This window comes from Salvelinus namaycush, chromosome 30 (genome assembly GCF_016432855.1).
Source record: "Salvelinus namaycush isolate Seneca chromosome 30, SaNama_1.0, whole genome shotgun sequence".
Taxonomy (NCBI): domain Eukaryota; kingdom Metazoa; phylum Chordata; class Actinopteri; order Salmoniformes; family Salmonidae; genus Salvelinus; species Salvelinus namaycush.
Window position 1 is genome coordinate 35,276,966 of NC_052336.1, and position 17,926 is coordinate 35,294,891.

Sequence of the window (17,926 nt, forward strand, 5' to 3'; positions counted from 1 at the left end):
TAATCGGAAAAGGGGCGCTCTTTAAAAATGGGTATGGATAGCCTACTTGAACAAGCAAAATGCAGGTATGTAAATTGTGAATAATGAAAAATCATGACGGAAAAAAACTCCAAAATACTCCAAAGCACTCTTAGTAGACCATTTAAACCCTTTATTCAAAGGGTAACGGCCAGGATAAAAAGATGCACCTATGCAACCAGCCTTGATTAAGGGGAAGGTAGGCTATGCTTGTTTTTTTCGTCAAATTAAACTAAATGGGGGGAAACCAATAGTTTAAAAAAATATATTTAGAAGTATGAGATTTACCACCACAAAAGGCACATCTGTCCTTCCATGGACACTGTGCATCATGGCTGGATAGGCTGCGCTTCCGCTCTCAAAATCCATGCATTTATCAACTGTTTTACTGTTAAGACCTGCTTCTTGTTGGTCTTAAAACTGCAATGTGTAACTTTTTGGGCTACCCGACCAACTTCACATAGAAATCAGAGTTATACTGTAGATCTGTCATTCTCATTGAACGCAAGTCTATGAAGTAGTAGGTATGTTCAATGTGTGCTATTTCTATACTTCCTGTTCATACGTTTCATTTCGGCTTCTTTTACTTTCACTTTTGTATACCAGCTTCAAACAACTGTACATTTTGTCACATAAAAACAAGCTTAAAAGTGACAATTTCATGCAGCACTAATGGGAAGGTATAAAAGGTGCAATGTGCACTACATCATTTCCTGGTTGCTAAAACACCTCAAATATTGCCACCCTCCCTCTCAGAGCAAACAAACTGATGTTAGACAGGTAAATTGTCAAACCTGGAGTTAGGGCTGGAAAATGCCTGTGCACTAGTTTTTACATGGCAAAATTACAAATTAATGTGCGTTTGACACTTGTGCCTCCTTAGCGCTGGCCGAAAATAAAGCCCAATAACTTTTTGCTCTAAGCTGACAAAGAACTTCTGTCAAATGAAGTATGAAATCAATGTTTAAGAACATCTTGTTAGTAATATAGGCAACATAGTGTAGCAACTGTTTGTGTTGACCTGGCAAAGAAAATGGACGTCTGTCCCCTTTTTTCCACAACAAGCTCTCAGTCTCACTGCAGAACTACGCATTCTTCCACATTCTCCATAAATCAAATTTCGAAGTTGCTCCAAATGTCAAATTTCGAAGTGTTTTTGTTGCTCCTGCTGCTCTGTAGCATTCCATTTCTCCAAAGGTCAAATTTCTAAATTAAGGGTTAAGTTTAGGCACTCAACCCGACATCCTCAGGACATGGATAGTTGTCCAATTTCGACCTCAATCTTGAACGACCTGGCTGGTTGGCATGCTCTAGAGTCGGTACGTACAGTGCACAGCTGTGGTGGGAGCCCCCTGCCATATTGTGATGAACGAGAGCAGTTCAGCCCAAGGAGGTAGTGGTGGTGGAGGAGCTGGGTGGAGGGAACTGAAAGGGATGTGTTTTTAGGAGATGATTAAAGAGACAAAGATGAAAGGTAGACATTTTTCACAATGTCCCATAATGCTTGTGGAACGATTTGTGGGGGAAAAGGGATGATATGTCTTTTCAGCAAGATAGTAAGAGCTGGCAAGCCAACACGACGCAGGAAACTCATGTGACCTTTCATCATAATTAAGAAACATGCAGTCGGCTCTCGACTTGATATTCAGACAAGCTAGTCGCAAAGAGAGTCCTCTGTGCTCTTCCCAGAGATGGATAGATTATGTATCTGGAGCTAAATGGTGCGGTCCTTTAGCTCTGTGTTAAGTAAGTAATATTAAAGGACCAAGTTTGTTTTGTCTAAATTAGTGGCATTATGTTGGAGGAAAGGGAAGAGGTTTGTTTGTGCGACCACACCGTTCCCGAGTCGCTACTTCCATCTGGGCTAGCCTTACTTCCTTCTTCATTCTCAATGAAAACTGATTGACGACCTGGTGCCAAAACAGAAAATGCTTTGTTTTGGTGATTTATTTTTGTCATATCATAAATTTGTTTCAGTTGTTCACTCTGCAAAACATTTAATATAGAACAAAATGCCCGCTGTGCAGTGCCTCCACTGCTACAAGAAAAGGAGCTATATAGAACCAAAAAGGATTGAAAAGCACCTTTTAGCAATATACTGTAACCCACTGGTTAATTGATGACTGTGGAGGCTGGTCTCTTGAAGGACAGGGGCCTGGTGACCACACATCGAGTGGTTACAGAGGTTTGTGATTGCAGCAGAAGATCAATAAGATATCATAGACTCTCTACTCTCCAGTGGTGTGGTGACCACAGCGTTGACCTCTGAGTCCTGCCACCTGGTTGAACACCATTGGTAGGACTTTGTTTCTTATTTTTTTTACAGTACTGTTACATATTTACTAGGGTACCTATCTGTACCTATTCGACAGAATTCAAAAAAACTATTGGTAACCAATTGGTGCCTAATGCTGCTTGATTTAATGAAGTAATTCTTGTGCTGCCATTTTACTATGCAATTTCTTAGTAAATTGCCAGTTATTTCTGTTCTGCAGATATGTGCATCAGTAGTATTTTACAATTTACAATGGTCTTCTAACTTAAAGAGTTTCTGACCAGGGTCAAAACAAAGTTTTTTATAAAAAATGTGTCTTCAGTGGAAATTAAAGGTGAAGAAAGATATTTGAAATTCGAATACAGACATCCAACAGACAGATCACAGTCCCTTTCATAGACAAAATGTCACAGTTGCTCAAAGAGTATGTTCACAAGTGAGTGACAGAGCCAGGTATGATATAACCTGGCTATTAACAATTGAATGGATCTCACATGGATATGACAAGGACTCTGGTGTGATGCTGCTTTTTGCACACCGACATTGATAATGGATAGTTAATCATAACTACTCTTCCAACTTTTAAATGGAACATTTCGACTTTAGAAGGTTTTTAGAGAACTATTAACTTCTTAGTGATGCCTTCGCGCGCCAATCCCGTTAACGGGATTGATTTGACAACACCCAGTGAAATTCAAAAACAGAAATACTCATAATAATAATTCATAAATCATAAAACATGCAAGTGTTATACATCGGTTTAAAGGTGAACTTCTTGTTAATCCAGCCACAGTGTCAGATTTCAAAAAGGCTTTACGGCGAAAGCAAACCATGCTATTATCTGAGGACAGCACCCCATCAAACAAACACATGAAAATCATGATTCAACCCGCCAGGCGCAACACAAAAGTCAGAAATAACGATATAATTCATGCCTTACCTTTGAAGATCTTCTTCTGTTGGCACTCCAATATGTTCATCAAACATCACAAATGGTCCTTTGTTAGATAAATTCTGTCGTTATATCCCCAAAATGTCCATTTATTTGGCGCATTTGATTCTGAAAATACACCGGTTCCAACTCGCACAACATGACTACAAAGTATCTAATAAGTTACCTGTAATCTTGATCCAAACATTTCAAAGAACTTTCCTAATCCAACTTTAGGTATTTTTAAACGTAAATAATCAATAAAATTTAAGACAGAATAAACTGTGTTCAATACCGGACGAAAACAAAGTGGAGCGAGCTTTCAGGTCGTGCGCCCCAACCACAACAGTCCACTTGGCTATCCACCCAGATAGGAAATGGCCACTTCTTCATTTCTCAAAGGAAAAACATCAACCAATTTCTAAAGACTGTTGAAATCTAGTGGAAGCGATAGGAACTGCAAGCAAGTGCCTTAGAAATCTAGATCCACATAGAAACCCATTGAAAAGAGAGTGACCTCAACAAAGTATTTTCCTGGATGGTTTGTCCTCGTGGTTTCGCCTGCAAAATAAGTTCTGTTATATTCACAGACATAATTTTAACCGTTTTAGAAACTTTAGAGTGTTTTCTATCCAAATATACCAATTACATACATGGGCCTGAGTAGCAGGCAGTTTACTTTGGGCACATTTTTCATCCGGACGTGAAAATAGTGCCTCTAGCCTTAAGAAGTTTTTAACCACATTGCTTCCCATTGCTAATAACCATACCATGAAATTGTAAATGATTATTTCAGCAGTTTAATTCAACAATCATGCATTTTTTGTTACCTTTTTATGAACGGTTGGTTTGTTGTATAATTTCTTGAGGAACGTTAAATTCCTTACAATCAGAGGTGGTGATTGGCTATTTCTTCTGCTCAGACCAATCAGAGACTGTGATTTACCCCAGGTCCTGGCAGCTGATTAATGGAAAGAGCATTATCCTCTTCCCCACTGCACCATAGTAGTTGTGTCCAGTATGCAGTCCAGTATGCAGTCCCATATTGTCATAGCCCTCCTGACAGGCCCAATTTACAGCCTCTGAAAAGTCTAGTACCTAATATCCAAAGGAGAAATACCTAATCAACTCTCCTTTTAACTGGGAAATGTATTTCTGAAGTTGATGGGGAAAAGGGGTAGGTTGAGGTGGTTGGTCTGTCCACAGGCTTGATTGGGTTGAGCTAGTGGAAATGAAAGCCCCAGATCCAATTAGCTTAGTAACCTAGGGATGGAGGAAGATGGGGCGGATTTGGATTTAAGCACCCCCTACCCACCACCACTATATCAATCTCTATTGGTCTTGAGGAAAGAGTGCCCTCTACTGGACAAAACGACAGCGTATAACTTCAGATATCCCAGTGGAGAACAACTGCCCTGTGTCATTGAAGCCACGGAAGTTCACGGCCGACCGCGATACTGCAGGCATTGTTTGCAGAAAACAGTACCACCATTATAGTGAATGGAAAAATGACAATCTTCGTGGTCAATCTTTGTATAAAAACATTTTACGAGGACAATCATGGTACCAATAATTGCATCTAATATACCAGATGTATGTCTCCAACCGATTATTTTAAAATCGTACACAGAAGGATACCAGAAGGATACCAGGATACCAGATACCAGATGTATGTCTCCAACCGATTATTTTAAAATCGTACACATAAGGATCATTTAGTTGCTAATGGCAGTCTGCAGTACCCAGGTCGGCCTTCAACTTGAGTTGCTCAACGAGAGCACTGAGCTAGCCTGCGAAGTCACTTCCTGGAGTAGCTCAAACTGTGCATGTTATGTCTCCATGAGACACCGTCTTAACCGACTTAATTTGGCTTCAATGCACTATTGAGTCTTCACATAGGAATGAATGGTGTCACATGACCAATGCCTTTGTCCATTCATATATACAGTCATTGGGTTATGCAGCCAAATATTCACCAAGCTTAACTCTGGGCCATGTTCATTAGGGCAAAAACTTAAAGTGTTTAAAATGTTTTGTAACGGAAAATGAGGTAGTGTAGGTAGTCCCCATCTGTCTCAGTTTGTTTTATTTCGTTTGGTCCCTAAAGAGCACAACCCTGCTTATCTTCAACTGTTTAGCATTTAGGGAGCTGTGGAAAGATATGGCTTGCAAAGAATGTCACTAAACTGCTATTTGTCTGTTTCTCTCCTCAGCCAATGGCGAATTTCCTCCAACAGTAACTGGCAACACTAAACTGCCAATGAAACCAACCAATCAGAACATCAAAACAACCACCCCGTCCAATGGAAACTCAAGAACCTTGTCAGAACATCCAACTCTGACTGCCTGTAAGTGTCCACCTGTTGTCGTATAGCTGTGAGTATCTCAGGCATAGGCGCTGTATTTGTAATATACAGAAAAGGCAGTCTGAGAGGGAAGAAGATGATACATTTTTGTCTCTGATCTCAAGCTAGAACAATGGCCTCTGATCCCACACACAGACACTCTCTCCTATCCTCTTCCTGCTTGCTCACTGACACACACACACACACACACACACACACACACACACACACACACACACACACACACACACACACACACACACACACACACACGCACACACACACACACTTACCCAGGATGACTTCTACTCACACTCACTCCACACGTGCTGTGAAAAGGCACAGTGCTTTTTCCTCAAACAAAGTAAGTGTGCCACCTACTGGATTCATCCCCACGTCTGTAACTGTACATCTCACTTTGGATTAAATGGAGCAGGACGGACAGTTTTTATCTGCAAAACGTTCCAATTTGCTTCCATAGAATGTAAATGTAGCTCCTTTCACCGAATTGACATTTTCCACCTTAGATTCTTCCAAGCACCGAGGTACTGCATAAATTAACACTGTGGATAGTGCAGAGCTGGATTTGGCTCCTTTTAGACACATTTTACACGGCACGCAACACTGACTTTCCAGGAGTATAATCATTGAAGTAATCATGTATTTTGTCTTGTCGCTTTGTCTTCGAGCCAATAGCGCCACCGCAGACAAAATAAATACCTATCTGTCTGCTGATGCCAGTGCCCTTATACTCTGGAAATCTCAGAGTAATTGCATTTATCAACATCTTGTTTACTCCTCCAAGCAACAGATGATGTTCATGACATTCCCTTCAGTATCATTGCAAAGAGTGAAATTCACAGTTCAGTCAAGACTTGTTAGCCACAGCCTCATGCTAACACACTCCCTTGCAGTCATTTTCCTTCATTATACAACGGGTGGGTCTAATCCTGAATGCTGATTGGTTAAAACCGCATTCTAGTCGGTGTCTATTCTACAAGTTACCACCGGCTAAATCTATGACGCTTAAATGCCTATTTACTCTGTTCCATCAGACTGCGCAATCCACGGTCTCATCAGCCCAGGCAATTTATAAACTTGATCTCCACTATTAAAAGCATCTAGACATTATCTCACATTTCTTTTAGACTAATATTTAGGTTTCAACAGCAGAGATTTGTATAAACCTTGGTGTCTGTCTCTCCGACATTTGCAACATTGTTTCACTATTCATATTCAATCTTCAGCTGTCCCATAGTAATGAATGTGTTGGGAGTCGAGATGAGATAGACAGGTAGACAGTTTTTTCAGCCAGTCAAAATCATGAATCGGCATAATTTTTATGGATATATACAAAGAACTCAAATCAAATCAAATTGCATTTTTCACCCGCGCCGAATACAACATAAAATGCTTATCTATAAGCCTTTAACATGCAATGTAGTTTTAAGAACAAAGAGTTAAGGAAATATTTACTAAATAAACTAAAGTAAAAGAAGTGACACAATAAAATAACAGTAAGGAGGCTATATACAGGGGGTACCGGTACCGAGTCAGTGTGCGGGGGTACAAATTACTCTACTTAATTTGTACATGTGGTAATTTGTACATGTAGGTAGGGGTGAAGTGACTATGCATAGATAATAAACAGTAAGTAGCAAACGTGTCAAAACAAAGGGGGGGGGGGGGGGGGGGGGGTTAATGCCAATAGTCCGGGTGGCCATTTGATTAATTGTTCAGCAGTTTCATGGGTTGAGGATAGAACTGTTAAGGAGCCTTTTGGACCTAGACTTGGCGCTCCGGTACCGCTTGCTGTGCGGCAGCAGAGAGAACAGTCTATGATTTGGGTGACTGGTGTCTTTGACTATTTTTAGGGCCTTCCTCTGACACCGCCTAGTATAGAGGTCCTGGATGGCAGGAAGCTTGGCCCCAGTGATGTACTGGGCGATACGCACTACCCTCTGTAGCACCTTACCGTCAGATGCCAAGCGGTTGCTATACCAGGCGGTGATGCAACAGGTCAGGATGCTCTCAATGGTGCAGCAGTATAACTTTTTGAGGATCTTGGGACCCATGCCAAATCTTTTCAGTCTCCTGAGGGGCAATAGGCGTTGTCATGCCCTCCTCATGACTATCTTGGCGTGTTTGGACCATGATAGTTTGTTGGTGATATGGACGCCAAGGAACTTGAAGCTCTCAACCTGCCTCACTTCAGGTCCATCAGGTCCAGGAATCGTTAATAATTGTTAATAGGGGCTTGTTCGGCCCTCCTTTTCCTGTAGTCCATGATCAGCTCCTTTGTCTTGATCACATTGAGGGAGAGGTTGTTGTCCTGGCATCACACATGGCCAGGTCTCTGTCCTCCTCCCTATAGACTGTCTCATCATTGTTGGTGATGAGGCCTACCACCGTTGTGTCGTCAGCAAACTTAAGGATGGTGTTGGAATCGTGCTTTGCCACTCAGTCGTGGGTGAAAAGGGACTACAGGAGTGGACTAAGCACACACCCCTGAGGGGCCCCCATGTTGAGGTTCATCGTGGCAGATGTGTTGTTGCCTACCCTTACCACCTGGGGGTGGCCAGTCAGGATGTCCAGGATCCAGTTGCAGAGGGAGGTGTTTAGTCCGATGGGTCCTTAGCTTAGTGATGAGCTTTGTGGGCGCTATGCTGTTGAACACTGAGCTGTAGTCAATAAACATAATTCTCACATAGGTGTTCCTTTTGTCCAGGTGGGGAGTGCAATTGAGATTGCGTCATCTGTGGATCTATATTTGCGGAATGCAAGTTTTTGTTGTTCTAGGGTTTCCGGCATGATGGTGTTGATATGAGCCATGACCAGCCTTTCAAAGCACTTCATGGCTACCAACATGAGTGCTATGGGGCAGTGGTCCTGTGTGGCTCAGTTGGTAGCGCATGGCGCTTGCAACGCCAGGGTTGTGGGTTCATTTCCCACGGGGGGACCAGGATGAATATGTATGAACTTTCCAATTTGTAAGTCGCTCTGGATAAGAGCGTCTGCTAAATGACTTAAATGTAGTCATGTCCTGATGAGAGAGCACATTTTCTATGCCAGGTGAAATCGTGCATGTCATTTAGCAGACGCTCTTATCCAGAGCGACTTACAAATTGGAAAGTTCATACATATTCATCCTGGTCCCCCCGTGGGAAATGAACCCACAACCCTGGCGTTGCAAGCGCCATGCTCTACCAACTGAGCCACACGGGACCATTAGCTTAGTGCATCATTAGCTCATTGTTATGGATGCATCCCAACCAATTTTACTCGAAAACTGCTTAAACAAATGTGAATGCAGCTACTTCGTTGTTATTCTGGCTATTTGACATGACAGTAAATTAGCAGTAGTTGGCTAGCTAGCAAGCAAGGGATAAGAACGTTTCCAGCCAGTATGGCAATGGAACATTTAGACTGAACGACTGGTCGGCTTGGGTAGCAACCCTAGATTTGTGTCTGGACTATATCTTGTGGAAGGATGAAATAGTATAAATAAATTCATCAAAATCAAGTTTTTATTCAAAATGTGTCAATCTTTATTTGAATATGTTGGTAACCTGTTGTATAAAAGTGATAATGCCCTCGAAGCCGGTGTTTGGAGGATATATTTGCACGGTTTGCCAATATATCCTCCAAACACAGGCTACTCAGGCATTATCACTTAATTGACGTGCCTGATCCGAAATGCATCAACCTGGCAACAGACATTTTGTAACCAACTGTGAGGTGTTTTTTATTGGTGGTTAAGATACGAGGAACCAGAATGTGTCTATAAGAGCTGTGTCCGTTAAATAATGCAACATCGAGTGACTTCAAACACAGGTTGCCTAGCCATAGCATCACACAATCATTGAATCTCAAATCTCATTTGCGTTTTTGACGATGTGTTATTCAATGATGAGTGTTGATCATTTGTTGATAATGGTGATTTTTAGTGGTCTCCTGGGAATATTGGTATAGGTTTCCAAAACTGACTGGATCTTAGCCAAGACCGTAAACTAGTCCTACACATATGGTGTTTAAATTACAATGGTTATTTAATATCTTGGGTGTTCAAAAAAGCAGGACTCTCTCTGATTTCAGTGTCAGCCTTATTTTCATCCCTTGGCCTTGGATTATCATAGGTATTCTCCCACGAGAATAATAATTGGACTTGCATTTATGGCTTGGCCTTCTGATAGGCAACTTTGAGGGGGGCTTTAATATTCGCTCTGCATCTCCCTTTGGCCGGAACCCTCCAGTGCTGATGGGCTTGATGAATTTTGAGGGAAACGATTGAAAACCTGATGAGTGTGTGAGTGCCTGATGAGGGTTTTAGTTCAGCGGGCCTGTCACTCTGAAGCAGCTCTCCTTCTTCCTCAACGTGCTCAATGATTAACCCTGGGAAACATCAATGTCATTTCTATCTCTCCTCATTGCTCTCTGCTCTTCTTCGCACCTCTCTCTCTGCTCTTCTTCGCACCTCTCTCTCTGTTCTTCTTCTTACCTCTCTCTGCTCTTCTTCGCACCTCTCTGCTCTTCTCCGCACCTCTCTCGGCCCTTCTTCGCACCTCTCTCGGCCCTTCTTTGCACCTCTCTCTTCTCATCTCTCGCTCTCTCTCACACCATTTTTTACTGTCCCATCTTGTTCTCTCTCCTTTTCAGGCTTACTCTTTCTGACCTTTCTTGCTTTCAGCCCCTTCTTACTCATTTCCATTGTTTTGTCTCTCACTCTGCTTTCTTTCGGTTCTTTCCTTTTCCCACTCTTTCTCTCGTTTCCCCTGCTCCTTCCCTCTTTCTCCCCTGCTTTTTCTCACCTCTCTCTTTCTCTTTCTCCCCTTCTTTTTCTCTCCTCATTGTTTCTCTCGCCCATCTATATGTATTGATATGTTGCCTGTAGTCTCTCTGCACCTTTATTTCTCTGAAACCCGACCCTACAATGAGGTGTGTACTCAGACAGTGTCTGTGTCTGAAATGGCACCCTTTTCACTCTATAATGTACATATGGCTCTGGTCAAAAGCTGTGCACTATATAGGGAATAGGTTGCCATTTTGGACGCAACCACTCTCTCACTGCTGACTCATCGGTTCTATGGGGGAAACAACATAGTTCTCTCACAGACTCTCAGTTGTTGAGCTCACTTCACTTTCTCACCGTGATTACTTCGCCGCCCGATGGGAAAGGGACGCGTCACTAACTTCAAAATGAGTGTGTATGTGAGTGGGTGCAGTAGTTGGGTATGTGGTCGTGTTTGAGAGAAAGTGTGTATGCCTATTATATTACAACACCAAGGACGGAGGAAGAGGAGACCGACTGAAGCGATCTGATTGGCTCCTGTCAGCAGAACAGCAAGTGATTGACAGCTGCACTAAACAAAATAGGTCCATATTGACTATGCAAATCCTCGGGAGGAAGATTTTTTTCTTTTTTGTCTCTTACTGTTGTTATTAGTCGCTAATTAGCCACATTCCGCACGCAGAATACATACTTGTTTACTAGTCGTTAAATCAAATGGTGGTGTTGAGTCGTTTGTTTGTGAGCTGTTGTTATTCCATGGCTGTGGCCCAAATGGAACTCTATTCCATACAGTGCACTACTTAAAGACCAGGACCCATAGGGCTCCATATAGGGAATACTGTGCCATTTGGGACACAACCCGTGTGTTTGGAAGAAGTATTAATCAACTGGACAGACATGTGACTGATAATGAGCACCACAATACAAGATACTGTGTGTGTGCGTTTGTTGAAATACAATATTGTAATTAAATAGACTGGGGACTTCTTAGAGACTCCATTTCAACTCATACTCATCTTCCTTCATGCATCAATATGGGCCAATCAAAGTGGAACAACCTTTTAGGGTTATATTCAAATGCAATGACCATACTAGCAGTGTGCATATTGAGTCAGAGGCATTAAATAGCCATCTGTCTCTAGTGAAAGACAGATCAAACTATTTCATGCTCATTAAAGTTAATAACAGTCACCTGTCCTTTCCTGAATATACGTGCTGTATAAAACAAGGATTGGGAAACGTGTACCATAAAGTTTGACCCCTTCAACTTTCTGTAGTATAGAAACAGTATGAATATGCACAAACACAACTAAAAGTAAAACACCATTAAAACATCAGATTAAAGCTTTGATTAGTCATGAAATGGCAGCAATAGAGCAGCAGCATAAATCATAAACCAACTCAAAATTGTATGCAGTAAGGCTTTCTGTATTGGTTATACCCAGCAATCAAAGCAAATCAATAGTCAATAGTCAATTCAATGAATATTCCAGTTCAAAGGTCACAAAATAAAAAATGTATTCAGTTGTTAAATTAGTTCAATTCAGTTAAATGCAGATCATTTAGTTCTTTCCAAAAAAAAGTAAATCCACAAAAAATAAATTATAATCCAATAGGAATTGTTGGAGAGACAATCAGCAATGCATAACTTAATCTGATATGCTAACTACTCATTGGTGTCAAAAGAAAATCCTTATGTTAGAGATCCTTTTAATTCTCTATTTGGTAGTTCAGGGTGTGACTAGGGTGGGAAATATATGTTTATATTTCTTTGTTGGCCGAGTATGGTTCCCAATCAGAGGCAGCTGTCTATCGTTGTCTCTGATTGGTGATCATACTTAGGCAGCCCTTTTTCCCACCTTCAGTTGTGGGATCTTGTCTTTTTGTGTTGCAGGTGTTGCACTCCTAGCTTTAAGTTCGTTGAGCTGTTTATTGTTTTTGGTGGAACATTTATATTAAAGAAAATGTACGTCTACCACGCTGCACCTTGGTCTTCATTTAACGACGGACGTAACAAAAGGGGATTTTCAGGTGAATAAAAGAGAAGAGCAGTCGCAGATAAAGTCAATCAAAATTAATCTGGTTTAATACAAGTTGCAACACGGGGACACCTCCCACACAGAAGCAGAGAACATGTCTAACAGGCACTTATATATTAATCAGACAGTACCATATGTTCTGTTAACACCAGCCCAAGAGGCTGGGAGGAAGTCACAACATCATTGGCTACAGAATCACAGATACATTATCAGTGTACCTCCAGTCTGATGTCAATCACTATCAACGGATACGAGATTAATACATAAAAAACAGCATTGAGTCTAGTGACCATCAACCCGTGACACAAATTATCCAAAGGAACAGGTTTATACAGCACATTTACAGAGCAATTTTACTTTCAAAGTTTTCAAACAAACATTTCCCCATTGTTACTCACACCATGGCCTTTTGCGCTCCCATTCCTGTGTGTGACCCTGTGGGAGCACATCTTGAAAGAGAGAGAGAGAGAGAGGGGGGGTCTGTTCACCAACCAAGAATACACAAAACACCATATTGATCTGCAAAAATATCCTCAGTGTACAACGTAAAACACCAGATAATGCATGCAGAGCAGAAATAGGCCGATACCCTCTAATTAATTATCAAAATCCAAAAAAGATCTGTTAAATTCTACAACCACCTAAATGGAAGCGATTCCCAAACCTTCCATAACAAAGCCATCACCTACAAGCTGGTCTGCAAGCTGGTCTTGGGGCTCTGCAAGCTGGTCGTGGGGCTCTGTTCACAAACACAAACAGACCCCACAGAGCACCAGGACAGCAACCCAATTAGACCCAACCAAATCATGTGAAAACAAAAAAATAATTATTTCCAATGTGACAAGTAATTAACAAAAAAACTGAGCAAACTAGAATGCTATTTGGCCCTAAACAGAGAGTACACAGTGGCAGTATACCTGACCACTTGACTGACTCAAACTTAAGGAAAGCTTTGACTATGTACAGACTCAGTGAGCATAGCCTTGCTATTGAGAAAGGCCGCCGTAGGCAGACCTGGCTCTCAAGAGAAGACAGACTATGTGCACACTGCCCACAAAATGAGGTGGAAACTGAGCTGCACTTCCTAACCCCCTGTCAAATTTATGACCGTATTAGAGACACATATTTCCCTCAGATTACACAGATCCACAAAGGATTTGAAAACAAACCCAATTTTGATCAACTCCCATATCTACTGGGTGAAATACCACAGAGTGCCATCACAGCAGCAAGATTTGTGAGCTGTTGCCACAAGAAAATGGCAACCAGTGAAGAACAAACACCATTGTAAATACAACCCGAAATGTATTTGTATTTATTTTCCATTTTGTACTTTAACTATTTGCACATAATATGACATTGGAAATGTCTTTATTCTTTTGGAACTTTGTGAGTGTTGTTAGGTTCTTACTCTAAAGAGTAAAAACTCACAGACGATTAGTAAAGCTCAAACCAAGTTTATTCACCCAAAGGGTCAGATAGCTGAACAGACAAAGACATGTTCCTACCAGCACAAGTATATATACCCCAATTTGGGTGAAATCTATTCATTCCCTCTAAACATTACATCTTTATTGCAAGGAAGAAAGTTAAGTGATGTGGATAATAAACTGTTCCTTCTCCTTAATGTGACCTGACCTGACCTCGGCCCCAATTCCTCACTAATCCCCAGCTCACCCTTATCAGTGAACTCAAACATATGATTGCCTTTCCTTTACTTAGTACATTCCAAGCCCCTGGCTCATATCCAACCTTAATTGACCCCAACATATACATTCCTCCTACAGATAACCATTCTTTTCTGGTCCATAGGATGCCTGATGATTAACAATATTTCAAGTTTAGAAGTCAGAACCCATCAGTGTAATGTTTAATGTACATTTTTATTGTTTATTTCACTTTTGTTTATTATCTACTTCACTTGCATTTTCGAAGTTAACATATGTTTCCCATGCCAATAAAACCCTTGAATTGAATTGAATTGAATTTAAATTGAATTGAATTGAGAGAGAGAGAGAGAGAGAGAGAGAGAGAGAGAGAGAGAGAGAGAGAGAGAGAGAGAGAGAGAGAGAGAGAGAGAGAGAGAGAGAGAGAGAGAGACTACACGTAACCTTGTAGTCTTCAACCATAGACGTTGACCATGAACACAACCAGAATTTAGTGGTCATGGACAGTGGTGTAAAGTACTTAAGTAGAAATACTCGAAAGTACTACTTAAGTCGTTTTTTGGGGTTTCTGTACTTTACTTTACTATTTATATTTGACAACTTTTACCTCATTACATTCCTAAAGAAAATGATGTACTTTTTACTCTATACATTTTCCCTGACACCTTAAATAACTAGTTACATTTAGAATGCTTAGCAGGACAGGAAATTGTCTAATTCACACACTTATCAAGAGAACATTCCTGGTTATCCCTACTTCCTCTGATCTGGCAAACTCACTAATCACAAATGCTTAGTTTGTAAATGATGTCTGAGTGTTGGAGCATGCCAATGGCTATCCTTAACTTAAATAAATTGGTGCCTTCTGGTTTGCTTAATATAAAGATTTTGAAATTATTTATACTTTTGATACTTAAGAGTATTTTAGCAATTACATTTACTTTTGATATATTTCAAACCAAATACTTTTAGACTTTCACTCAAGTAGTATTTTACTGGGTGAATTTCACTTAACTTGAGTCATCTTCTACTAAGGTATCTTTACTTTTACTCAAGTATGACAATTGGGTACTTTTTCCACCACTGGTCATGGTCAATGATTTGTGCCAATTACATAATAAGAGGTCATATCTAGCATTGAACACACACCCTGTTAATTTCCTTTCTCATTGTTCAAACATGTATGTTGACCATGAACACAACCACAAGGTGGCGGTCGTGGTCAACGATTTACTACTGTATCTGATCATACCCCAGTTACATAATCAGAAACCACTTCTAACATTGACCACACACCTTGTTCCTCTTCTTCCCTTTCTTCTTGTTCAGCAGAGCGAGACCTGTGTGTGTGTTTGTGTGTACCTGTGTGTGCATGCACGTCTGTGTGTGTATGAGCAAGATCTCCATAGGTTATCAATCGGCCCCAGCCCTGGAATAATAGAATAAGTAGGGCTGGATTTACGTTGGGCAATGACCAACAAGTCTGTAGGCGGTTGCGGTTTCTGTTCCTGGGTTGAAAATGACAGATTCGGCCTGGGGGCTTCACAGCTTCTTTATAAGTATTTGGCGGAGAGAAGACTGGCTTAAGAATCAATTTACTTCTACTGTATATTTTTAAGCCTTTGCACCTATAGCCTTAGAACTGGTCAGAATTGATGGAATGATGGATGGCGCTACATTTAGGGAAATTCTTGAGGGAAACCTATTTCAGTCTTCCAGAGATTTGAGACTAGGACAGAGGTTCACCTTCCAGCAGGACAATGACCCTAAGCATACTGCTAAAGCAACAATCACGTGGTTTAACTTCTTATGGCTGCAAGCCCGACGTCGGTACACTTATGACAACAGCCAGCTCAAGTGCAGGGCGCGAAATTCAAAATATATTTTTTTTAAATAATTAACTTTCACACATTAACAAGTCCAATACAGCATATGAAAGGTACACATCTTGTGAATCCAGCCAACATGTCCGATTTTTAAAATGTTTTACAGGGAAGACACAATATGTAAATCTATTAGCTAACCACGTTAGCAAAAGACACCACTTTTTTTACTCCACCAGTTTTTTACTCCATCAGTAGCTATCACAAATTCGACCAAATAAAGATATAAATAGCCACTAACCAAGAAACAACTTCATCAGATGACAGTCTGATAACATATTTATTGTATAGCATATGTTTTGTTAGAAAAATGTGCATATTTCAGGTATAAATCATAGTTTACATTGCAGCTACAATCAGAAATTGCACCGAAAGCAGCCATAAAACTTACAGACACCAACGTCAAATACCTAATTACTCATCATAAAACATTTCTGAAAAATACTTAGTGTACAGCAAATGAAAGACAGGCATCTTGTGATTCCAGCCAATATTTCCGATTTATTAAGTGTTTTACAGCTAAAACAAAATGTAGCGTTATATTAGCTTAGCACAATAGCCAGAAACACTTGGGCGCCGACGACTAGTTCACATCTACGACAGATATATGAAATAGCATCATAAAATGTTTCTTACTTTTGCTGATCTTCCATCAGAATGTTGGACAAGGTGTCCTTTGTCCAGAACAGTCGTTGTTTGGATTTAGAACGGCAACTTTCCCTCTTCATTTAGCACGCGCACTAGCCAAGTGGCACGGATCTCTCCATCGTCAACAAAGTCAGAGAACGGAACACGGCAAAACTCCCGAAAAAATTTCAATAATCTGATTAAACTATATTGAAAAAACATACTTTACGATGATATGGTCACATGTATCAAATAAAATCAGAGCCGGAGATAGTAGTCGTCCATAACGGCAGCTAAACAGAAGGCAATCCCACTGTCCACCTCGCGCTCCCAAGAGTACCGGAAATGAGGGACACGTCATACAAAGAGCTTGTATTCAAATTCAGACCAAGATAAACAATAATTTCTTCTCTCACAGCCTCTTGACATCCAGGGGAAGGTCTATGAAGTGCACGTAGACTCTTACGTATCATGCCCATGTATAGGCAGGAAGAAGAACAGAGCCTCGATTTCAGACTTTCCACTTCCTGGTCAGGAAGTTTGTGCCAAATGAGTTCTGTTTGACTCACAGATATAATTCAAACGGTTTTAGAAACTAGAGAGTGTTTTCTATCCAATAGTAATAATAATATGCATATTGTACGAGCAAGAATTGAGTACGAGGCCGTTTGAAATGGGCACCTTTAATCAGAGCTACTCAATACTGCCCCTACAGCCATAAAAAGTTAAGGGGAAACATTGAAATGTCTTGGAATGGCCTAGTCAAAGCCCAGACTTCAATCCAATTGAGAATCTGTGGTATGACTGTCACGAGAATTTCTATCCCAATGTTCTAACTGAACTATTTTATATCTCTAATGTCTAATTCCTGAAGGTTGTATATCTCCAGTTCAAAGAAATAGACAGTCTCAACATGCAATAGATAAATTCTCTATTCAGAGAGCGCTCTGCCCTTTGTCATAGAAATTGCAAGATTATGTTATAATGCTTGTATTGCATTATAATGGTTGTTTTATTTGACAGAATAGAGTATTCTGTTAACTATTTTGTGTGTGTTCTACTGAGGATGGGCCTCTATGAGATAACACTGACAGAGGAGATTTACGATATCTTTGGGTGATAAAACCTAAAGAGCATTCCAGAGAACATGAGGTAATGTTTTTGTGCTATACCGTACCAGGGTGAGATGGTTCCAGTTTGGAGTAGGAGGACCAGACACTGGTCTATACAATGAAAACTGTTGACACAGCAGTTGCTGTGTGCTTTGTATTATAGATGTCTTTCACACAAATCTTAACCTTGTAACCATTCTATGTATCTTTTGTTAGTCATGTAGGTTGAGAGTGGTGTAT

At 40.7% G+C, this 17,926-nt stretch overlaps 1 protein-coding gene across 1 annotated transcript in view; it reads left to right on the forward strand.

Annotated features, from left to right (window-relative positions):
* LOC120025103 (ALK tyrosine kinase receptor-like) overlaps window positions 1-17,926 on the forward strand; it is a 151,067-nt gene that overhangs the window by 7,730 nt on the left and 125,411 nt on the right. Inside the window, exon 3 of the mRNA XM_038969536.1 lies at window positions 5,438-5,572. Within this exon, the coding sequence (XP_038825464.1) occupies window positions 5,438-5,572 (135 nt within the window). The remainder of the gene's footprint in view (window positions 1-5,437; window positions 5,573-17,926) is intronic.